Here is a 25,566-nt window from a genome sequence, read left to right as displayed (position 1 = left end):
TGCGTGTTTTCCGTAATTATTATGTATTTTCTGCAGAATCCATCAAGTGTTCAATAATCAGCAGATTTAACACAAACATTTTGTTCCTCGCTCAAACGGAGTAGAAGTTACTAAAAGATAGCTGCAGCGACACATGATACTGTGCAGGGCAATGCCCTTCGCAAAAGTTGACTATTCACCCTTAAGTTGCTTATTGCTGCATTTGGGTGTTAAACTGGTAGTAAAGAGATAAAACCTTTGCCCAAGCAGTGTTAATGTGTAAAATTTACTAAGTAATGCTGTAGGATGTGTCGCATTGTGCCGCATAATTTGGTATTTCTTGCCACATAATTTAATCAACTCTGCTGCATAATTTGGTCTTCGCCTGCCCCATAATTTTAGTGGCCCTTGATAATGATGTGCCAGCTCAAAACTTTGCTTATTTTCCTTTTATGTCTCTACTTTGTTGAGCATCACCAAATTTAAAACTCTAATACATTATATAAGGGGCAGAAAATATTGGTAGCAAGTAGGGCCGGACTGCCCATTATGGCACTCTAGCATTTCTCTCATAGGCTGCAGGCTAGGGTTCTGCTTTCAGAGCTTCATGGAGTCTCATAACTCAACTAAGACCCTATTGCCCTAGTCTAGTTTTGGCCTCCCGCTGTGTGGCTAGTTTGAACACTTAACCAGGCTGGTTTTTGGTTTGAGTCCGGCCCTGGCAGTGCTTGTCCTAACTTGGATTGACAGAGATAGGCCCTGGGCAGAAAGAAGATGCGGTGTTTGTTGTGGTGTTGGGTGGGTGTTGCGGTGCGGTGCGATGGCAAGAGGTGGGAGAATGATGGGAGGATGGCAGGGGGTTGATGAAGTGCTATCAATTATGCTCAGGTACATTACAGGCTGATTACAAGGTCTTTAACGGGACCCGATTTGGACCAAGTGGTAGTGCTTAATTTGAGCCGATGGTTTCCGGTGCTCAGCACCAGCACTCAACTGTCAACACCAGCGCTTGTGACAGTCTGCCACAAGGTGGTGCTATCTACGTAATTTGGAGATGACCACAAAAACAGGTAATTATTAATTCAATATACAATAAAAATCACTATTACCTGCCGGACAAGCCAATCTTGTAGCTTTGGAGGCCTGAAAAAGTCAGAATTGTCACACTTATAGGAGTGTGATGGTTACCAGTTGTGCTATTACTGTCATTGGCAGCATGGCCGGGGCGATGTGTGGTGCAAGCTGCAATGGCCTTCTGATGAGAGCCCAGCCAAGTATTTTTTTTTTTTTTTTTACAAATTAAGCACTGCCAAGTGGAATGGACGAGCTGCTGTTTGCATAACATTAAGGGCCTGATTAGGATGGCGGTGAGACTGCCACCGACAACCCCTCAGTGGCAGTCTCACCGGCATCCTAAGCAATATCCCTGTCTGCCATATTAGGATGGTGGGCGGTGTGTTGGCGGTCGATAAGACCGACCGCCACGCATCCGATGTGTTCCTTGAGCCTGGAGGGAATTGTATTCCCTACAATGTTGGTGCTGCTGCCGTAGGCATTACAATGTCCCTTTCCGCCCTCTGAAAGGCAGGCTGAAAGGGACTTTGGGGGCCTGTAGCGGACCCCCTTCCCCCTGTCCCCCAGACATGGGACCTGTGGGGCACCTTTGGTGCCCCCTACTCATCCTTGCACCATGTGGCAGGCACTGCATGGTGCCTACCACGTAGTGCAGGGATACGTGCAGTCTCCCCTTTTTGTCTTGTGCTGCATCCAGCAGCACAGCCGCACTACAAAATATAGGCATGGCAACCGCCGTGGTGGTGATCACATTGTAATGCCTATGTCTGGGTCGCGGACAAACTGTCGGCGGTCCCGTTTCCGATATGGTGGTGTGCGGACTTACACCCGCCCGCCATCGTAATCAGCCCCTAAGTGAGGCAGCTCCCTGCTGCGCCCTTCAGGATATTGGTGACCAGGCTTGGGCTCAGCTCGCCCATGCCCAAGTCCGGCCCTGGGCCCTAGTAGCAGGCAAGATCTCCATGTCCAATACAATCTGGGCTGCTGCTAGTGCCCGCACACTCTATATTAAACTCAAACAAACTGTTGAGATCTTCTAAGATTTGTCCAGCTATTTCATATTTATCCTTTTCTGAAAGCCCTGGTTGTTCACCTGCTTCTCTTCATTCTCTTCCCCCACTCCTGAAGCATCAACAAGCTGAGCCTCTGAAACACCGCCGAGCGCAGGGCCTTGTGGGAAGCCGCATGCCACACATTTGACCTCTGGTTAGTTGCAGTGGACAGTAAATAAAAAAAACGAGATTAGTGAAGTGAGGATTGCAATGGCGCAGTTTATGCGACTGGGTGTGCGACCACTTACCCTATCTGATGGAGGGAAGCAGACGTGACCCTTACGTTTTTCAAAGTATGTCCCAGTGAAAATTATTTTCCAAAAACACAAGGCCCATGAATGAGGCACAGTGTTTGAGACAAGAAGCTACTGTGCTGCTTTCTGAGTCCAAAGCACAGTGAATTAAACCTTTTCAGGAGAGAGGCTGTTTATTTTATTTTGGTGACCATCTTTCAAGTAAGTTTATTATTCTATTATGTGGGGGAAATTATTTTCTTCAGATACCTAACCTTCCCTCTAACCTCTTCCATGCGTTGAATGGCCGGGGCTGTCCGATTTGCGCATGCGTGGATTTCCCCGCACAGGGAAAATGTGCACCGCATTGAAGCGGCTAAACCATGTATTATGTTTGCTCCAGGATTATGGCTTATGCATTAACCCTACCCATCCATCACCCAAAGTTTGTAAACAACAACGGGGGGAAAGAGGACGGTGGCTGTGGGTAGACAATGTTCCTCAGCAAGTTTCAGAAAGGAGACAGTGTCCGCCTGAGTAATGGGGCGAGAAATGAGCACCAAGTCATGTTTTTGCCTCGTGCCCTGTCGCCATGGAGTGTAGACTTCTCATGCCTCCATTTTGTTTCTTGCCCTAGTTCCCTTGACCTGATCATAGCGTACATGCAGGACCACTAGCAGTCACAGCCTTTTACCCTTGCTCCCATAATCTAAGGAAGTGCGTACTTTCTCCTCTGATAGAGGTCCCTGATTAGCCACTTAATTCAGGGGTGCGAAGGAAGAAGCGTTTTAGCAACACATACTGTATGACATTCTTATGCATCACCATGAACTAAACACCTCTATGTTCTGCAATGTGAAAAGAAGCATCTTTTAGGACCCCCTGCTGACCCAAGGCGGCCATGCATGTCTGAGGGGGCCTTCCTGGGTGGAATTGTGAGGGCCCTTTGCCACATTTTCATGGATTTCCATCATTTCCTGTTACAGCACTGGTTGTAGTGAATGTAGCTTAAACCTCTGTGGTACACTAGGGGCCTTCTGAGCTCTACATAAAATTATAAAATCAATTCTGTGGCTGGAGTAAGCAGGTCTGCGGTCTTAGATGCACACGAGTGGGCAGCCGGTCTGCCAGCCCTACATCAAATAACCGAGGCAGAGAGATAATCGCAAGGAAGGGCGATCGGGGGCCGTGCCATGCGAATAGACAGTTTAAACAATGGTGCAACAAAACCCTGAACAAACAAGGTAGAAGTTGTCCTATTTTAGATAAGAAATAACATAAGGGAAAAACAGCATGCCTCTGGCATACGAAGTTCCCGCCATAAGCATAGTGTGGTGTGCATGTGATGGGTTTGGGAAACATCATTTATAGCGCGGTCAGAATTACGCAATATCTTTACCACGCATCCATTACCGTGCAAATGCCTTTGCCACGCATGCTTTTACCACACAAATCTTTACCATGCATATGCCTTTACTATACTTTACCATGCAAATCTTTACTATGCATATGCCTTTACTATGCATGGCTTTACCACGCAAATCTTTACCATGCATATGCCTTTACCACGCTTTCCCTTACGACAAAATAATACCATATGATTCATTGTAAAGGCACGTATGGTAAAGGCATAAGCGTGGTAAAGAATTGTGTGGTAAAGCCATGCATGTAAAGGCATTTGCGCGGCAATAGATGCTTTGTAAAGGCATGCGTGGTAATTCCGTGCGTGCTTCCGTCATACATCCTATGGGATTATTTGCAAACTCTGCCTCTGTAACTATTTAAAGGCAAATCAGTGTGGACTTAATACATGCCTGAAGCCGATGGAAGGTCAAGGCCTAAAACTGATGGAAGGTCCGGGAGAGCTTTCCCTGCATCATTTTGTGTCATGTGCTGTGTTGTGCAAATTATCTATGTGCCTAATACTCCATGGGGTTCCCTTCAAGTTACATATTACAGAGAACAAGGAGAAACATGGGAAGTCCCATTTACTGCAAACACTGCCTGGAAAGACATGTCTTTTGTATTAAGCAAATGCTCCTTCAAAGTAAGAGTGAGATGTGTAAAATATTAAAGCATATATATTTCAATAATTTTGATGTAAAGGGCCTGCTTTGCATTAGCAAGCTTGCCTTGATTCAATTTACTGATATAACTTGCTCTCCCCCACTTTTTTTTGCAGGAGTGAGCCTGTTGATTCCAGCAGGGGCTGTGCCCCCTGGGAGGGTCTATGAGATGTTTGTGACGGTCCACAGGAAGGAGAACATGTGGTAAGAGCTTGGCATGTGTTCTGCAAGATTGCATGTTTACCCTAACATGGTAAACTGTAGCTGATGCAGCAAGACTCCAGCATTGGCTGAAAGTCAGATCACGGTAGTTTTCATTGGATAAGTAAGGCCGCTTTGTGGTGGAAAAGTTTAGGGGTGAGCACCCCATTTTCTTAGCTCTTGATTTTAATAATGAGGCATGCCTTAACAGCAGAGGTCCTCTGCCCGTTGACCTTTGTGAGCATCTTTGACCTTAGTTTGTTGACGTAATACTGTTTCAAGTCCTACTTTCCACCTTTTAGAGGCTAGGAAGGTTGGTCAAAATATTATCCTGGGAAATCAACTGCAGAAAATTTTTTGTAGATAAAGGCTGAGGGTTAATACTGGTACATGTGGCTATACTGCAAATGGTTCCGCCTTCGAATATTTAGTGGGTCAGTATGCTTGCTGAAATACTGTCTTGTTTCATCCTACTGAGGTTGATACAATAAGTACCAATATGTTAGGTAAAAAGAAAACGACTAGATTCATAAATTTAAAGCCAAGATCAAAATTCCATATGAAGCGTAACACTAAATTGAGTTAATATTTTGACAACATAACAGATGCAGCTGATTCCAAGAAAGTCACACATGGCATATGCTGCAGTTGGGTGCCTTTAATGATAGAAATACTGTAAAGAAATAATAATGTTATGATGCCAACTATTTTATAATTGGCGGGGTGTAATATGTCAAAACAGAGGCAAAGTTGCTGTGACTTGAGCTGCGTGGCTGTGGATTCTGTGCTTCTTTGGTTTAATTTGTAGCAATGTACACCCCTCCCCCTCCCCCCCCCTCCCCCCCCCTCTCCCTCCAGAAGCACAAAAACAATGGGAGGGGTGTGCGGGCGAGGGATTTTTGACTACAGCTGAGGAATAAGCAAATGCAAAAACAGAGTATATGAAATAAGAAAATTGTAGACTAAATACAGAAGCAAAAGGTCTCCGTAAAGTTACATTTAAAATTTCAGGCTTGCAGCACTCATTAGTGACACGCGCTAACTTGAATACCTCGGAGGAAAGGTAACAAAATTACATAAGCCCTAAACCTGGGACATCGTTACAACAAACAAATGATGGACGGAATGCTGACAATGCAGACATTCTCCCCCAGTCAAGAGATCTGGGTTAAATCCATCGTTCTTTTGCCCACTACACCACCCCAGTTTAGACATGGCCATATGCAAATCAGTCTTGACCCTGTGCCTCATGGGAACAGTCCAGCCCGAACTGCCAAGCCATGTCTTCCCTGGACCGGAATCAAGCATCCTAGGACCGGTTTCTGGCTATCAGCCGTCATCAGCCAGGATAGCTTGACTCCAGTGGCGTAGTGAGCACGGGTCCCACGTCTGGGAATACCCATCCCACTTAGGGCGAAAAGCGTTACAACAAACAAATGATGGACGGAATGCTGACAATGCAGACATTCTCCCCCAGTCAAGAGATCTGGGTTAAATCCATCGTTCTTTTGCCCACTACACCACCCCAGTTTAGACATGGCCATATGCAAATCAGTCTTGACCCTGTGCCTCATGGGAACAGTCCAGCCCGAACTGCCAAGCCATGTCTTCCCTGGACCGGAATCAAGCATCCTAGGACCGGTTTCTGGCTATCAGCCGTCATCAGCCAGGATAGCTTGACTCCAGTGGCGTAGTGAGCACGGGTCCCACGTCTGGGAATACCCATCCCACTTAGGGCGAAAAGCGTTACAACAAACAAATGATGGACGGAATGCTGACAATGCAGACATTCTCCCCCAGTCAAGAGATCTGGGTTAAATCCATCGTTCTTTTGCCCACTACACCACCCCAGTTTAGACATGGCCATATGCAAATCAGTCTTGACCCTGTGCCTCATGGGAACAGTCCAGCCCGAACTGCCAAGCCATGTCTTCCCTGGACCGGAATCAAGCATCCTAGGACCGGTTTCTGGCTATCAGCCGTCATCAGCCAGGATAGCTTGACTCCAGTGGCGTAGTGAGCACGGGTCCCACGTCTGGGAATACCCATCCCACTTAGGGCGAAAAGCGTTACAACAAACAAATGATGGACGGAATGCTGACAATGCAGACATTCTCCCCCAGTCAAGAGATCTGGGTTAAATCCATCGTTCTTTTGCCCACTACACCACCCCAGTTTAGACATGGCCATATGCAAATCAGTCTTGACCCTGTGCCTCATGGGAACAGTCCAGCCCGAACTGCCAAGCCATGTCTTCCCTGGACCGGAATCAAGCATCCTAGGACCGGTTTCTGGCTATCAGCCGTCATCAGCCAGGATAGCTTGACTCCAGTGGCGTAGTGAGCACGGGTCCCACGTCTGGGAATACCCATCCCACTTAGGGCGAAAAGCGTTACAACAAACAAATGATGGACGGAATGCTGACAATGCAGACATTCTCCCCCAGTCAAGAGATCTGGGTTAAATCCATCGTTCTTTTGCCCACTACACCACCCCAGTTTAGACATGGCCATATGCAAATCAGTCTTGACCCTGTGCCTCATGGGAACAGTCCAGCCCGAACTGCCAAGCCATGTCTTCCCTGGACCGGAATCAAGCATCCTAGGACCGGTTTCTGGCTATCAGCCGTCATCAGCCAGGATAGCTTGACTCCAGTGGCGTAGTGAGCACGGGTCCCACGTCTGGGAATACCCATCCCACTTAGGGCGAAAAGCGTTACAACAAACAAATGATGGACGGAATGCTGACAATGCAGACATTCTCCCCCAGTCAAGAGATCTGGGTTAAATCCATCGTTCTTTTGCCCACTACACCACCCCAGTTTAGACATGGCCATATGCAAATCAGTCTTGACCCTGTGCCTCATGGGAACAGTCCAGCCCGAACTGCCAAGCCATGTCTTCCCTGGACCGGAATCAAGCATCCTAGGACCGGTTTCTGGCTATCAGCCGTCATCAGCCAGGATAGCTTGACTCCATCATTTGTTTGTTGTAACGCTTTTCGCCCTAAGTGGGATGGGTATTCCCAGACGTGGGACCCGTGCTCACTACGCCACTGGAGTCAAGCTAACCTGGCTGATGACGGCTGATAGCCAGAAACCGGTCCTAGGATGCTTGATTCCGGTCCAGGGAAGACATGGCTTGGCAGTTCGGGCTGGACTGTTCCCATGAGGCACAGGGTCAAGACTGATTTGCATATGGCCATGTCTAAACTGGGGTGGTGTAGTGGGCAAAAGAACGATGGATTTAACCCAGATCTCTTGACTGGGGGAGAATGTATGCATTGTCAGCATTCCGTCCATCATTTGTTTGTTGTAACGCTTTTCGCCCTAAGTGGGATGGGTATTCCCAGACGTGGGACCCGTGCTCACTACGCCACTGGAGTCAAGCTAACCTGGCTGATGACGGCTGATAGCCAGAAACCGGTCCTAGGATGCTTGATTCCGGTCCAGGGAAGACATGGCTTGGCAGTTCGGGCTGGACTGTTCCCATGAGGCACAGGGTCAAGACTGATTTGCATATGGCCATGTCTAAACTGGGGTGGTGTAGTGGGCAAAAGAACGATGGATTTAACCCAGATCTCTTGACTGGGGGAGAATGTATGCATTGTCAGCATTCCGTCCATCATTTGTTTGTTGTAACGCTTTTCGCCCTAAGTGGGATGGGTATTCCCAGACGTGGGACCCGTGCTCACTACGCCACTGGAGTCAAGCTAACCTGGCTGATGACGGCTGATAGCCAGAAACCGGTCCTAGGATGCTTGATTCCGGTCCAGGGAAGACATGGCTTGGCAGTTCGGGCTGGACTGTTCCCATGAGGCACAGGGTCAAGACTGATTTGCATATGGCCATGTCTAAACTGGGGTGGTGTAGTGGGCAAAAGAACGATGGATTTAACCCAGATCTCTTGACTGGGGGAGAATGTATGCATTGTCAGCATTCCGTCCATCATTTGTTTGTTGTAACGCTTTTCGCCCTAAGTGGGATGGGTATTCCCAGACGTGGGACCCGTGCTCACTACGCCACTGGAGTCAAGCTAACCTGGCTGATGACGGCTGATAGCCAGAAACCGGTCCTAGGATGCTTGATTCCGGTCCAGGGAAGACATGGCTTGGCAGTTCGGGCTGGACTGTTCCCATGAGGCACAGGGTCAAGACTGATTTGCATATGGCCATGTCTAAACTGGGGTGGTGTAGTGGGCAAAAGAACGATGGATTTAACCCAGATCTCTTGACTGGGGGAGAATGTATGCATTGTCAGCATTCCGTCCATCATTTGTTTGTTGTAACGCTTTTCGCCCTAAGTGGGATGGGTATTCCCAGACGTGGGACCCGTGCTCACTACGCCACTGGAGTCAAGCTAACCTGGCTGATGACGGCTGATAGCCAGAAACCGGTCCTAGGATGCTTGATTCCGGTCCAGGGAAGACATGGCTTGGCAGTTCGGGCTGGACTGTTCCCATGAGGCACAGGGTCAAGACTGATTTGCATATGGCCATGTCTAAACTGGGGTGGTGTAGTGGGCAAAAGAACGATGGATTTAACCCAGATCTCTTGACTGGGGGAGAATGTATGCATTGTCAGCATTCCGTCCATCATTTGTTTGTTGTAACGCTAAACCTGGGACATGGCATATTTAGAAGGGCTTATTAAGTGTTCATTGATGTAAAAAAGAAGGCTTAGATAGAATAGCTACATATGCTTAACCCCTCCGCCGCGGCAGGAATTCCGCCACGGCGCTGGGGGGGTTTGGGGGCAGTTGCGGTGCTGCGTGCTCGTGACGGAACTACTCCGTCATGAGTCACGGGCGAGCTGTGCTCATGACGGAGTGGTTCCGTCACGACTCCGCCCACTGCGCTAATCGCCCGCACAGGCGGGGAATTAGCGCCGCGTGGGCGTAGCGGCCGCCAATGGCCGCAGCATGACGGAACCACTCCGTCATGAGCACACGGCGCCCGTGGCTCATGACGGAGTGGTTCCGTCATGAGCACGGAACGGGTTAAAGGGTGATGTCCCCGCCGGGGGGAGGGTGGAGCTTTACTCAAGTGGGAACTCCATCAGAAAGAAAAACTCTGCTGGAATAACTAAGGCCCCCGTGCTCACCTTTGACCACTTAAGGCTTAACAATTGCATATTTACCTTTAGTAAATTAAAATATTTGTGTTTGAGTATCCCTATAAAAGGATACAGCTTGGAGTGTTAGCTTCCTTCCCACATCTAATGAAAGTTGAAGAGATGAGTTGAAATTCAGATCCAGCAATTGTGCCTCAAACGTGGCGGGAGCATTTCCCAGAGGCATTAAGAATCAAGCATAAGCCTCGGCCTGATTTGTCCTTTTGAATATTGGCGTGAATCCGTCAAAACTCCATTTCCCCATTAAAGATACATTCTTATTTTATAGAGTAAAAAAAAAATTCTGTCTACACTCCCCACATGCCACAGGTAAGTTGGGCCGTAACTATTGAGACACTGGCACTGCATATAAAACAAGCTGCAGGAAAAGGCTTTAAACGTGAGCGGATAAAACAGTGGGAGCGGAGAAGAGTGCTACAGGACTTCAGGGGTGTTGGTGTAATACAGCAAGTCATCATGCCTCCTTGAATGAGCACTGTATGAATCATGTTTGCCACTTGACAACACGATTGGGCATGTGTTTAATATGGCTTGGCCTGTGAACGCTGGTGAGGCTTGACTTTGATGCTGGGATTGCGTCTTGTGTGAAGTAATCAAATTGATAGTGGGTAATCCCAAGTCTGGCACAAATTTTGCGCACCCACCATTCATAATTCCACAGGAGGCTATAATTAACACATGCACTATCAAATCACCATTCCAAGTTTTTTTACCTCTGAATGGGAGGTAGTCTGTTAATTGCATGTTTTCCCCCATTTCGAAGTGCGTATAAACAGCATTTTTGCTATTTATGCACAATATTTGCATCAGGTGTTACCTGGTGAAATTGTAGGGGCAAAAACCTGCAAGGTGTGCAATTTGCACAAAACTCAGTTCTGATCAGGCACAAACTGGATGAATAACCTAATTCTTGATTAGCGCTTAAATTACAACAGTGCGATACCAAAGGGGATGATGGACGGAGCGTTTGAGCAAATCAAACACTCACCCCCAGTCAACTGATCTGGGTTTAATCCATCATCATTCTTTAGCTCACTCCACCACCCCAGTTCAGACATGGCCATATGCAAATCAGTCTGACCCTGTGCCTCATGGGAACAGTCCAGCCAAACAAAAAACCTGCAAGGTGTGCAATTTGCATAAAACTCAGTTCTGATCTGGCACAAACTGGATGAATAACCTAATTCTTGATTAGTGCTTAAATTACAATAGTGGCTTAGCTAGGCCTTATGCCGTCCGTGGTGGCTCCTGCGTTTGCTGCCTATGGCAGCCAAATGTAAGAGGGGGTGCTGGCAATTCCTGCCTTTGCCACCCCGAGACGGCCTAAGGTAAGGGGGAGGCTGCCACCCCCAAAACTTGTGCCGCCACTTCTTGCTACGCCACTGAGTTACAAGGAGTGTCTTAGGTGGTCACTTAGAGATTTTACGAACAGATGCTTACAGGGTAAATAAGATTTTCCTCCTGCAACTTTTGTACTAAATGAGGAACAACTGAAGGAATGTTGTTTCCGTGTGTCTTTTTGCGTTGAAGCATGCGCAGTTAGCATAAGCTTGATGGTGGTGTTACGGGGCATGGCATGTGCGCCGTAAAATAGTATTGCCTCATTTTTCATTCCATAATACCACTTTACAGTAAATGGAAGAAAAATGTTTAATACTGAAAAACACTTTCCATATATTTCACATCATTTTTCCAACTTGGCTTTCATAACATTAGGACCTTAGTAGATTAAACAGCACCTCTCTACCAAAAGAGCATGTGTCTTTCAATATATTATAGTCTGTATGCAGCAAAACAGTCTGTGTGTACGTGTGGAAGACAGGCTTTAGTGCCATGCCCACAGAGTCACCGAAAAGGCATACAGGGTAAAGTCAGCCGGCTCAATCCACTCAAAAGTAAACACAAGTAAAATACACGTTTTCGCTGGAATGTCCACTCCCAATTTTCTGGTCCATTTGTTCATTCAAGCAATGCTAGGATACGAAGTGGAGGCCTCCTTAATCCTCCTAGGAGGATTTCCAAATGGTCAGTTTCGTCGCTTCACCCAGCATGATCCTGGAATCAAAATGGCCGCGCTGTTTAACAGTCCGGCTCCTACAAAACCCAAGTGCGTCTGTGAAAGTCACCTTTGTTCATTGAACGCAAAACCCTGTGAATCACGGAGGTAGTCAATGCCCTCTTCTGTTGAACTGGGAGGGAGCGACCTGCCAGTGGTTTCTGATAAATACAGGATTAAGGAAAAGAAACACGACTATGCAAATGGGGTAACCACAAGCCCTGCTGGCGATGGAAGGCTCGTCTGTCGAGGCAGCAGCGCATCGGTCACGCTCAGTGGACGGACGCGGTTTGCCTTTATTTTTTCTTATGCTTATTTTTCTGCATGTGCATGAATGCCCAGTGTACAGATTGTTATTTTGCTGAGAGGGAGGAGCTTGCAGTAGAGGTGGGCGAGCCAATAAGTAAACTGGGAGAGCTGAGCCCTGAAAACATTTATCATGTAAATCATGCAACAAACATCATGTTAGAGTGTAAGGTGTCATCAAAATTCTAAATAGTGTATTTCTTTTACACACAGAAACGTTTCAACTTTTCACACCAGGTTATTTCGGAAACATTTCTTTAAAGTGAGTTTTTAAACAAGAACTAGGAAACATTCCTGCCCCTAACTGATGACAACGCTCTTCAGCCCAGATTTTCAGAATAGTCACGGAAAGCAGCGCAGCAGCCAAAAATGCTGCGCTGCGTTGCGTGACGAGGAGGGAGCAGGAGAGCGCCATATCTACACAGATATGGCTCTCTCCTCCCCTCTCCCTAGCCCTGGTGCAGATTTTAGCAACTGTGCGCCAGGCACACACCTTAGCGTATGGTGACCAGACGTCTCGGATTTACACGGACAGTCCTGGTTTTCCACCAGCAGTCCGGGCAGATTTCGGCAATTTTGGCTCATGTCCCGGTTTTTAGAGGGGGTCGACTGAAAACAGTGAGAGGTATGTTTTTGGGGTGTTCCACAGCTGTGCTAGTTAGCAGCTGTTATAAGTAAGCAATTTAATTAATAGGTATGACGGTGGTTGAAGAAATTACATTTTATTTATTTTCTTAATGCATCTCCTGTGATCCTATGTTCATTAGAGCTGTCATTCTGCGCCATTCCCTGGATGAAAAATTGTAGTCCTTCTTCTATCTTTCCAAAATGTTTTTGGTTCTCAAGAAATGGTCACCCTACCTTAGCGCCATAGTGCTAGGATGTGTGGGTGAGCCTACCGTAGGTTTTGTACTGGAAGGGTACCCTTCCAGTACAAAATACTATGCTTAGACACACTTTAAAACTTTCCCTACTTTGTATGTGTTCTGCATAGTGCAACACGCATGCAAAATCGGAAAAGGAAGAATAAATAAAAAGCGTTTCACCTTTTAGTGCCTCCTTTCAAATGGCATTAACTTTTGATGCTAAACCTTGTCTACTATTGTTTGCAGATAGGGTTTTGCATCCGAAGGCATGGGTGGCTGCATGGGAACGGCCATGTACCACCCCCTTGGCGAAAAGTAATGCAAAGCAGTGTTTCGCTCTGCTTTGTGTTACTTTTAGGGTACTTTCCAGTGCAAAACAAGTTTTGCACTAGAAAGTAAATTAGGAACAAAATATTTTGTGCTGGTTGACGCTAACCCAGTGCAGAATGTTTGTAAATCTACCCCTTAGTGAAATAAGTCTGGAGTCATATTTCGCCATGATTCTTAGATATATAGATAGAGCAATATTATGTACTAGTAAATGAAACGCAAGAGAGCTTTTGTACAGCACTCATCCTGAACTAATATTTTAAAGATGATCCCATGTGTAATAATGAAGAAAAAGGAGGCTCAGTGTAATGAAGTATTTGCCTAGGATCACACAGGCAGTCAAGCGTGCGAAGCCTGGATGGACACCATATTTTTCAGTTTCATACTGTGCAATTCAGTCACTGCATGGCTTCACTTTCTGACATCAAATGTTAATGCACTGCCTTTAATTCTTGAAGGATGATATTAGAGCATGGGTGACAGGCAAAATGTACATTTTATCTTTGGCAGTTACACATTGTGGAATCCTTGCTTCGCAACAGATGCAAACAACGTTACACAGTTTTCTGTCAGCATGGGGAGATTTGCTGGGATTCAGACCTGGTTCCCCATGCCACATGGACGGCAGATGTAGTCACTAGGCCACATCCCCTCCTGTGGAAGCTTGGCTTGTTTGGACTTGAGGTACCAAGAGGACCTCGAGCTGAGCCAGAGCCGGGCATCTGTCCAGAGCCTGTCTTGAGCTTGCAGTGACTTGCCCGCCTCTAGCTTGCAGGCAATCTTTTTAGTTCTGGAGCTAGCCAAGAGCTTTTGATCTGACTAAAATTATATGTATAATATACTTACAAGGGGATTTTATCCAGCCCTCTTCATCCATTGGGCTGTTATTGTGTCATTCACATTGTTCTTCTGCCGACTACGGCTTACAGAATGGGGCACTGGATCGGCCCACTTCAGCCGTTGACTAACTTCACTATGAGTGATGGCATTCCTCCCCTTCACATGGAGCATACTGCATGCAAAGTAGTTCTCTTAAGTCCCAGGAACTATTATGGCAATGTGTGCTTTTTAAACCCCAAATATTTGTATTTTTAGCCAATGTTTGTTTTAGATTGACAAGAGCATGTCAGTTTCCCAGCAATGAAAGGGTGCAAAGAAAAATGCCCAAACCAGCACTGACTGCCAAAAGACTGATCTGCCAATAAAGGTTTTAAGAATGGTGTGGTTCAAGGTTTCGGGACGGTGGTTGAGGTCTGTGGTGCCATTTAGAAGGGTTAGGTTTCAGATATGAATAATGTACTAACCGTGGCAAAATGTTTGGGACATTCCGCTTCCATTTCTCATCCAAGAGTGGGCACTCCGCAGAACGCTTGGAGCATCCATACTTAAGAGAAAACGTGCGCCCTCCTGCTTGCTTATATTAACCCCTTAATCACCCATCATGCACATTACATCACAGAGTGACTCAGTCGTAGATTCATATGTTTTGAGTGCTCCTCCCATCTAGGATTGAAGGAAGCTCACAACTCTCGTAAAACAATCTTACAGTTATCTATAAGTATAGGGTTGTAGCCGTCAACTATAATGCAGGTGCAGTTGCCCCGTGGTCCAGAGGCCTTTTACTCAACAAGCAGTCATGGGAACTACTTTCCTTGTTGGCGCTGGGATACATTGCATCTTTGCTATGCCATTGGACAGGTAGTGTCCTTAATGGCTCCACAAGTGACATCACCACATAAGGTGATCAGACCTCCTGGTTTGTCCAGGACAGTCACGTTTTGGAAGTACCTCCCACTGTCCTGGCAGTATTCTCCAAATTGTATACATGTCTCGGTTTTGAGAGGGGAGCCAAGTGGCCAAGAGCTCTGCCCTTGAAATGCTACTTATAGGTCTGACACTTTCTTCTGATGACGCTGGTTACAGCACGCTCTAAATCATGGGTACTCGCAAACATTTGCCCAGGGGCCACAAAGTACGGTCTACGGTGGGTCCAAGGGCCTCACTGATGCCAGCAGAGTGGCGGTTGTGTGGTGTGGTTGGCTCAGGGATTGTGTCAGGAGGTCTAAAAAATGTTAAATAAACAGGCAATAATATTTTTCAGGTTAATACATGTTTGCCCGTTTAGCCAACATTTTTCTCGGAATGTTGGAGCTCAGCAACTAAACAGCAGCTCGTGCTGCTGTTCGCCAAGGGGGGCGCATGTAAAGGCCAAGAGGGCCACAAGCGCCTCCACCCCCCTCCCCCCCCCCCCCCCCCCAGGCAGTATCACTGCTCTAAAGGCATCTCTTTGCCTTTAGAAGATAACAGCTCCATTTTCACAACTTTATTCAGAGAGAAGGGGTAACAGCCGAGTTTGACATGTAGCATGCCGCACAGCATATATTAGCGTTCCTTAAATTTGTAGCATAAGCCATTCTAAAAAAATTGCAAAAACTTTCATTTGTAACCTGCAATTCAGGCCTGACTATAATAACAGGACCTGGGGGTTTTCCTGGAGCAGCTCAGGTCTGTTGGCACCACCATATCAGCAGTTCATATCGCCAAGGTTCACAACCCCAACCCCGACCTGACTTAGTCATTGCCATGTTTTATGCTCTATATGGAAAAATAATAAGGATCAGAACATTTGCATTTAATGTCCTCTCTAATTATCACCAAAATGTTGTGCATTGGATATCGCTATTAATATAAAAATAACGTTCTTAACATTGTCTCTAGTTTTGTGTTATTGTAGACCTCTTTGAAGAGGGCTATAATGTTAGTACTACTTCTATGTCAGTAGAATGTCCTGGTTTTGAAAATCTGTTCACCTTATCACCAGAGCCACACATGACTGCTGGGTACTCTAGGGCAGATTCTATTTCGTTTCCCCACTTAAGAGTGTGTCCTTCCCACATTCTGATTGAGAACAGTCCCATTTACGAGCTAACTTGTGTCCTGTTTCTGAAATCAAGCCCTTCAAAACCATTTGTGCACATTCTTTCCAGACTGAATCCGTTGTTGATGTACTTGTTTTGCATGCTACTGCCATCTAGTGGAGCGATTCAGGAAGTGCTTCATTTAAGGGCCCAAAGTTATGCTCAAAAGCCTGAGCCTGTTGCAGTCAGAGGTGCCAAATACCAGGCCTATGTAGTCTTAGTTCCAACCCATGCCCCTTTCATCTGCCACTGGATACTCCCTGCCCCTTTATCTCACTCTTTCAGGTTTTGTTTAGCCGCTGCTTTCTTTCGTAATCACTGTTTTTCCATCTTATCTTTCTCTTCTTCATTTTTTCCTCCTGCTTCACAAGGCAATAATCCTCTAAGGCCCTCATTTCGGATTCAGGGTTAAATTTCGATCCCGGTGCAAACCCATGTTTGCATAGCAATTGGAATTAAGAGTTGTGTGATAAACACCACACCCTTAGCTTTCCCCTGATACATTATGGCGGGTCAAACTTCACTTGAAAAGACCCAGAAAAAAAAGAAAACATGCATAATTTCGTATTTTAAAAAACGATTTCGGATGTTATGCCTTGATTTTTTTCCTGCAGAAATCCCGAAACAGCAGGTATTTAACACACATGGTCAATATCTCACCCTGGGGTAACTGCATTTTACTACCAGCAAGAGTAAATATTTATAGTTTATCCAAGGAAAGTATGAACCTTGATTTTTGGATGCATCAGAATGGTTGAATGTCACAATGTCAAGGTCAATACCCCTGACCTACAAATATATCAAATCCACAGAGTAAGCATGCATATGGATGTGCAAACTTACGATTCATAATTTCACATCTACTTCTCGTTAGTAAATATAGTGGCGTCGATTTCTTGGTAGGTCGATATTAAAACTTCTGTTTTGTGATAGAACACTTTCGGAGCGGCAATGGAAACAAATAGCACATGCTTGCAGTATGTAATATGTTCTTTTTTTAATATCAGACTGCATCAAATTAGCACCAAGCACGCCATTTCTGTCTTCTGATCCTAGGGCATCATGACATATTCCAGAAAAGTAGGGCGGCTTGCATCTGTTAAGTATAGGGGTGAATCACCCCTGTGTTTTTCAGGCACATGGAATTGTGCAAATAATCACATGTGCTCTTCCTATTGTTATGTTGAAGGGGTATTCTCCACGCCCACCTCTGTCTTGAAGAGTTTGGTACCGTCCAGAGCGGAAGCGGGGGTAAGGTAATAAAGAACGGGTCATGACGGACATCCGAGTCAGACCGAGTCTCTTACTAATAGAGTGCTGGTGTCTTTCTTAATCACCCCCTCCGACCAGGCCGTATTTGCAAAATCAGGGAGCCCTCCCAGGGCACGCAACACCTATATTTGTATTCCTGGAACCCCCAAATCCCCAATGATATTAATAGACATCTTGCATTCTCATAACAAGGAAACAGTGGGGGAAATGTATCAGGCAATTTTCTGCCGTCGTCAATGCAAACAAGGCTTGATGGAAACGCACTGTTAGGTGGTTTTCAAGTGAAAATTGAGAAACGCAATATTTTTCTGGGGTTAGGTGCAGACAGTAATGATGTAAGACGTATACCACCCACCCGTGGCTGTCCATTATGGTGTGCACCTAATCAAACGACTCCGCCGAGAGTCATTGTCACAGTCTACCATGGTAGGGGCGTACCATGTGCCGCGCTTTCACCCCTGTGTGAGTTCGACATATTTTAATCAGTGCACTGGTTTGTTACTCGCCCTCATTCCTAGTGGTTCCTGCAGGCGCACAACACCCATTGGACTCAAAGGGCTTCAGCCCCCCCCTCCCGTCGTGTGTGTCAGCCCGGGATGAGCAGCTTCCCGGGCACCCACACAGCCTCACCCGAGCACTTCACAGGTCTTTAAAAGACCATTTGCATGTTAATGAGGCCTCACTGTTGTTTCACCCCTTCTAAGAGCCCCTGCAGCTCCACTCTGCCTATTGCTTAAAGATTCAGCCCCCCCGAAATTTTTTCTTAGCCCCCCCCCCCCCCCCGAAATTTGGCTCTAGTTGCGCCTCTGCGTTCCTGCATGTTTTTTGTTGTTGTCGTGTTCCGTTTCACAGCCATTTACATTTTTGGACATAGGAATCGTCAACCCAGCATTAACACAGTTTTGTCCTTCCAGAGCAGGGCAGCTCCTCTGCAATGGTATGGCGGAGGAGCGTCCCCCCACTGCCTAGCTCCGAGCCAGCAAATGGTAAATAACACGATGTTCTTGCATCATTTCATTTTGCATTCGTCGGCTGCTAGCCAGTGCGTGCAGGGAGGGGCTGGGCATGGGAGGGGTGAGGAGGAGTGCTTGTACACTCGGCCCTCTCAGGCCGACCAAAACACACATGCACACTTAGATTTTCTCCAGCCCAGCTGCATTGAGCAGCCGGGCCAGAGACACCCCGCAGACCTCCTGGTCTGAGCGTAGCGTCTTTCCAGCCCACTCAGGCCAATCCCTGCGCTGCAGCACGGGGATTGAATGGCGGTCTGTCCCAGGGGCTGCTGGGAGCAGGCAAGAAGAGGAGAGGCGGCGCGACGCTGGAGGAGGCCGGCGGCTGAAGTTATTTTTTTATATTGTATTTCTAACACATTGCCCCCTAAATCCCCCCCCGGACGTACAGCAAACCTATTCACACCACAACACACACACATCACAAGCATAACATTACAACCCAACCAGAGAAGGACCAGAACACAATAGCCAGAGTATCAGGAAGGATCAGACTTTGGTCTGCACTACCAGACCTAAATAATAGCAGACTGTGCATTACACAAATGTCAACCACAATTAACCACATAACATAAAACAACAAAAAAACAAATAAAACTGCCTTAGAACTATAGTATCCCGCCACCCAGAAAAAAACGCTACTCGGACAGATGGCCAACTTTCTGAGGGACCAGAGGATGAAGGATCCAGCAGAGAACAGGGTCATTGCTTTAGTAGGAGGACAGTGTTGTTTTTTACTAGGCTCATTTATTGATATAGCCCAGGCCACCCGGGTTCTTCGACTGATACTTCACAGCAGAAGTATATGCTCCGACGTGCTGAGCTGAAGAAGCGGAGAGGAGCTGCAAGAGGATGGGCGGGAGCATTTCGACATAATGTGAACTGCTATGGTCACAAAGGGGGTGTTCTGGGTTCCAATGCTAAAGTTCCTTTGGAAAGAGTGGCCAGAGCCCCCCAGAATCTATCTTAGGCAGGTGCACAAAGGCCTTGCGATGAACAGAGCCACCGAAGGGGGTGGGGCCACCTTGCACCACACACCGGCTCTTCCTCAGGCCACAATGCCTTCACAGTAAGGAATACTGAGTATCTGCTTCTAGCCGGGATGGTTTTTACTGACCCATACCCAGCTTAACATTGCAAACGCTGCTCCGCTGCAGCAGGACTTCACAGAGTCACATACATGAGCCATTTTGCATGGTGTGAAAACCTTAAGTTTGGCTGCAATTAGATAGGGTTCTGCTTCCATCTAAAAGCACCAAACGAAGATGGAAGCAGTTTTTTTTTTGTAAATTGAAAAGATTATTTCTTGTCGTCTGTGCTGGATTTCCAACTCATTGGACTGGTGCAATGCCTTTGGAGGGAAACTGTGATTGCAAGTTACCCCCTTGTGGCTGGCCCTTCTCCAGATGTGTGACTGTTGTGTTTCCCAAGTGGCTTTTTCTGCAGCTAGGCCTTCGCAGCAACGCCGAAGCTGTCGGGTTTATTGGTGCAAACGTAAGGGCCTCCACAGTCCACACCACATAAAACGGCACACAAAGAGGCAATAAACATGGCAGTGCGGTTTTAATGTCTCCAGCCAGCGCATGTGAAATGGCGGGAGGATACACCTGCACACTTCCATGAATGCCTTTCAAAGTGCTGTTTCTGCTGTGTGGATTGAAGGATACGTTTTGGAGCAAGGCGTTTGTGTCACACAGACTTCTCGGTTTCAGCCTCTCCCGCCTAGACACACAGCGACCAGTGTACAAGAGCTCGGCTAAGAACAATGTGGCCAACCTCCTAGTGCTGCCGACTTTAGAACCTGGTGAAAGAGGTGCAAATGCCGGCCTCGATTCAACATTGTGATTCTGGGTAAATCTCTGAGACCAGTGCAGGTACTCACTAGAGTACCCGTTTGCTCCTGAGAAGTGCTGGTACTCTCCCATTAAATGTATTGCCGTAGTGTTGAGAAGTGCTGGTACTCTCCCATTAAATGTATTGCAGCACTGCTGAGAAGTGCAGGTACTCCCCCTTTCAAATGAAAGAAGTGCAGGTACTCACTATTTAGAGTACCTGTTTGCTCCTGAGAAGTGCCGGTACACTATCATTAAATGTATTGCAGCAGTGCTGAGAAGTGCAGGTACTCTCCCTTTCAAATTAAAGAAGTGCAGCTACTCACTATTTAGAGTACCTGTTTGCTCCTGAGAAGTGTCGGTACACTCTCATTAAATGTATTGCAGCAGTGCTGAGAAGTGCAGGTACTCTCCCTTTCAAATGAAAGAAGTGCAGGTACTCACTATTTAGAGTACCTGTTTGCTCCTGAGAAGTGTTGGTACACTCTCATTAAATGTATTGCAGCAGTGCTGAGAAGTGCAGGTACTCTCCCTTTCAAATTAAAGAAGTGCAGCTACTCAGTACCGGACAGTACCTGCCCATTTAAAGCAGTGACTGAGACTCATTACCAATGGCCTATTATTTTCCAGTCCCTGTGCAAACCACTGTTTGCACAGGAACAGAAATTACGAATTTTGTGGTATTTACCACATGCCTTGCAATTTCCCCCAGATCCATTTTGTCATGTGAAACCTACAGAATTTTGCCATGGGGTGTAATGTACAATAAATGTGGGTATGGATTTAGGTGTGCGATGAGCCATAATGCGCATGTTATGCCCCATTATTAAGGGTACAACTTGTATTAGGTGATACTCATTGCACCTTTTAATTTTCAAATCACCTTCCAGGCCTGGTCATTCACAGTGAGGGCTTTAATCTTCCCATGCCTAAAACATGAAAAAACTGTTCTATACGCTGCTTCTCATGTAAAGTGCTCAATTGCCCTCTGGCCAAGTTTGCATCACATAAAAGCAAATATGCTGACTTTTTGCCAGAAAAGCATATATGCAGGCTCATTATAAATGTATTTAAAAAGCTGTTGTATATTTTCCTGCACTAAAGGACAGGAGGCTGAAGTGTTTCTAAATAAAACAGAACGGATTACTTGGTATACTTTTGTTTACATTTAAATGGCTGCTAACAGTAACGCAAACCTCCTTGAAGAATTCTCCATGTTACAACTCCCAGATATACTTTATATTTGTATGTATTTTAGGTTCTGGTATTTTTATAGCGCAAATTTAAAGGAGCAGCAATATAGCGCTTTAAATTATTAGCCCTATCAGAGTTAGGGGTTCTGTGGAAACACTGCTGATTCATTTCATCCAGACCATTCGACTGACGAAACATAGGATTTATTGGGGGGATCGGACAGGCTGTTCACAGTTCCCAAGTTAACTATTTTCTCTGGGTGCACATCTGGCCCTATTTGTGACTGCTGTTCCCCGTCCACCCAGACACAAGGATGCCTCTGTTATTGGTAACTCAGGCCATTATACAACCATCTTGTAATGGACCACAAAGTAATTGCCAAGAATCACATGATTTTTTGGTCAAATAGGTAGCTGGGATTCGAACCCCATGCTCCAGGTTCCAAAGCCAGCAAGTTAGTCATGAGATGACATCTCCATTGTGTGTTTTTAATAGTGAACGGGTGGGGGTGTGTGGGGTGGGAGGGGGGGTTACAACAGGTTTTGTGTTGTACATATACATTCTAATATCAGGCGCCTCAAGGACTGGAAGGATGTTATATTATAGTTTGTACTCTGCCAACAATAGGGGTATTATGGCACTTGTATATTGTAGTCTAGAGTGGCATGACAGAGTCCATAAAGTTACACAAATAGCACTTTGCGCTGCTTTTTGGTTCTTTACTTTAAGGGGGCGTGCTATTTGTGGAACATAGACATTCTCGCACTACCACACATGGAGGCATATTTACAAGGGCATTGTGCCACCAGAGCGTCGCTTTTTAGGATGCTCCGGTGGCGCAATGCCCTGCTCCATATTTACAAAGTGTTGTTAAGCCACTTTGCATGGCTTAATGCCGCTTTGTAAATATCGTACACTTTCAGGCAGGTATCTTTGTGAAAGGGGCGTGCAATGGGTGTTGCTGTGGGCGATCGCATCACCCATTGCTTTTTTACGCTGCCCCAGATTTACTAGAATGAGTATTTCTGAGGCAGGGTCAAAAACGAACGCCACTGAATAGAAGACGTTAGGTTGGCGCAATAAGGAGCAATACTTTTATTTCTCTTAGTTTTTGCTCTTTCTATGTGTGCTGCATCCAACAGCACACACAGAAGGAGCAAATCACCGTTAAAGATTGTTTATGTGCAGGAAGGTGACCCTTCCTGCACATAAACAATCATCCCAGCAACGCAGGCACCCTTGCATGGTGCAAGGGGTGTCTGTGTTGGCGATAGGCAGCTTTTTTTAGTGCCGGGGAAAACACATGAGTGTGCCGTATTCTTGTAAATCTGGTGCATCCCTGCGTTTTTCAAATGACGCAGGGTGGCGCTGCTAAATTGCTTGCAGCGCTTCGCTATTTCTTACCCCAGGGTTTTTGATGCAGAGTTCTATCTACATAGGAAGGCAATATGCAGCCTGTTTGTGCGACAGCTCTGAAGTCGAGAGCAGCAGCGCCATATCATAGTAGACATGGCTCTGGGCTGTTCTCTTGCCTTAGCACAGCTTTGGTAGGTTTGCTGCGCTGCGCTGTTTTTAGTAGGTCTGGTGCTTGGAGTATTCCTTTCTTGGGTATGCAAAGGGAAAATATGTGAAGAAACTACAAACGACTATGGTGCTTATTAACAAGCAGTTTGCTCCGCCTATACGTCACTTTTTCAAATGTAAAAAAATGTACTCCCCGGCAGCGCAAGGGGCTTGTAAATAAGCCCCTATGTGAGAGCTTGAAGCTTAACCCAGCAGTTTCTATTCTGCAATCCTTTCTGTGTTGCAAAACTACCTTGCTAGCTTGTGAGCAGTTTCTTGTAGCGTCTTTTGTCATGCTCTACTTTGTATTACCCCAACAGGCCCCCCATTGAAGACAGCCAGACTCTTCTGACCCCTGTGGTGAGCTGCGGGCCCCAGGGGGCGCTGCTGACGCGCCCCGTTATCCTCACCATGCACCACTGCGCGGAGCCCAACACCGAAGACTGGAAGATCCAACTGAAGAACCAGACGCCCCAGGGCCAGTGGGAGGTGAGCCACGCTGGGAGTGACTGGAACAAAAGGTTGTCGTGGCAACAAAACGTTTTGAATGACCTGTTTCAGTGGGACCCTGGGTGTGCCCCAAAGTATGTTATTGGGGAATCAATGTGGCCAAAAAGAAGTCCCCCCAAAAGAGTATCTTTGAGTTTTGTCTTCCAGAGACCTGAAATCAGAATATTCTACATTTTAAGGACATAAGTCTGTGGACCCATAATGAGGACTCAACAAATGAGTGCAGTTCTGGTGACCATAACAACATAAGTAACACACCTATTTCTAAAAATGTGCATTCACCCTTAAGGGGGGCAGGGGAGGTCTTGGCTGTGAATAACTGTGGGATCTGAGCGCCGAATATTGCCGTTTATTGTTACCAAACTCTGTATTGACCTCAGAAGGATGAAAGGTTGATTATCATTGGCAAGAATTGAACCCCTGGCCATGAGGTAAGAAAATAGGTTCCTGAAGTAGATACATAAGTCAAAGCCAAAACTCCAGGCGGTCTCGATCTACATACCAATTTCTGCTGATTTTAGCGCTTGGTATTCCTGACCACAGCTTGCACAGGTCAGTGTTGAACAGTCAGCCTATTATATCAGAAACACACTATATGCTGCATCAAAACTCATATCAAGATGTCATAAAATTAGGTGGTCACTTCCGGTTCTAGAATAAAATGGCACTGTGATCCAAATTAAGCAGTATGGTTGTGCTCGTCAACGTGCAGCGGCGTCATTGGTCTAAGGAGACTGAACTATTTACTCAGCAAGCCTGTCCCTACAGGTGGGGTGGCATAATTGTCGCAAAACCACGTCACCACCCTCAAATAGCTAGAATTAACTCCACCCTGAGCTTCCACCTTCCCAGTGACAAAAATGTCAATAGAGGCTTCACACACAAAGATGGAGGCATGTGCGCCCTCTGCATGCAAGTAACTACTTTGGATTTGGCAGGTAGAATGGAAAAATAAACAATCCATCCATACGTGGTTTTACTTCTTCACTGTGGCGTAACAATTTAGTGCTTTGGTACTGCTGGGCCTCTTGGTGTTGCATGGTGGGTACATTGCCACAGTGCTTAATTTGTAAAATATTAAGTGCCAGGGCTCTGACCAGGAGGCCACTGCAGCTTGCACCACCTATCGCCCTTGTCATCGCTGCCAAAACAACTTCTAACCATCACTCTCGCATGTAAATGCGACAGTTCAGATTATTCCAGGACCCCAAAGCTAAAGGAATGGCTGGGGAGGCAGGTATTAGCAATTTCTAATGTATATTGTATTCCTAAACAACCGTTGTTCTGCACATCTCTAAATTAGATGAGCAGCGCCACCATGTGGTAGACTGCTCGATGTATGGTGTTGACAATTAAGTGCCGGTGCTGAGCACCGAAAAGCCCCGGCTCAAATTAAGCACTGCATTGCCACCTCTTCCTTTTACTTAACCTACAAGTTGCATGCTTGTGTTCCTGTTTTCAGCTGGATTGGCTGTGAGATCTATAATTGCGCCGTCACGTTTGCAGGTGATGCATGTGCTTTGCATGTCGTGATGTTGATAATGCATTTGGTGCCAGCTGCATCACTTTCTATATTGCCTCTGTCCTGCCAGGATGGGTTGTGTGGCATCATGCATGCTGTTGTATTCCGCCGTCCTTTCCATAAACATTGAGCTTTATGTTACACAAAGGTTCTGTCCTTGTTGTGTTTCTCCATTTGTCATCAGTCAGTCCTTTGCGACCACATTTTGTCTGGTCAGTTTTAATGGTAAGGGCCTCATTACAGGTTTAGGTGTTATTTAATGCACCTGATAAATGACGACACCACAGGGTACTTTATCTGTTGTGATAAATAACACCTATTACGAGTCTGCGGGGAATAACATGCTGATTTTGGTGTTTAACGCGCCCAAATCTGAAAGATACGGTAAATACTGTACTTTTTTCCCCTGTTAAATTTCGGTTAGGTTTGACCTTCTGAAATCAAAGGTTGAA

The 25,566-nt window shown here is 46.3% G+C and overlaps 1 protein-coding gene across 3 annotated transcripts in view; it reads left to right on the top strand.

The window, feature by feature from the left end:
* UNC5C (unc-5 netrin receptor C) overlaps nt 1-25,566 on the top strand; it is a 433,268-nt gene that overhangs the window by 344,130 nt on the left and 63,572 nt on the right. For all 3 annotated transcript variants that reach the window (XM_085641158.1, XM_085641156.1, XM_085641157.1), the window contains 2 exons: nt 4,521-4,608; nt 23,403-23,571. In XM_085641158.1, coding sequence (XP_085497284.1) covers nt 4,521-4,608; nt 23,403-23,571 — 257 coding nt within the window. The remainder of the gene's footprint in view (nt 1-4,520; nt 4,609-23,402; nt 23,572-25,566) is intronic.

Source organism: Triturus cristatus, chromosome 2_2 (genome assembly GCF_964204655.1).
Source record: "Triturus cristatus chromosome 2_2, aTriCri1.1, whole genome shotgun sequence".
NCBI lineage: Eukaryota > Metazoa > Chordata > Amphibia > Caudata > Salamandridae > Triturus > Triturus cristatus.
Note: the sequence above shows the minus strand (reverse complement) of the source record. Positions and strands in the feature narration are given on the sequence as shown.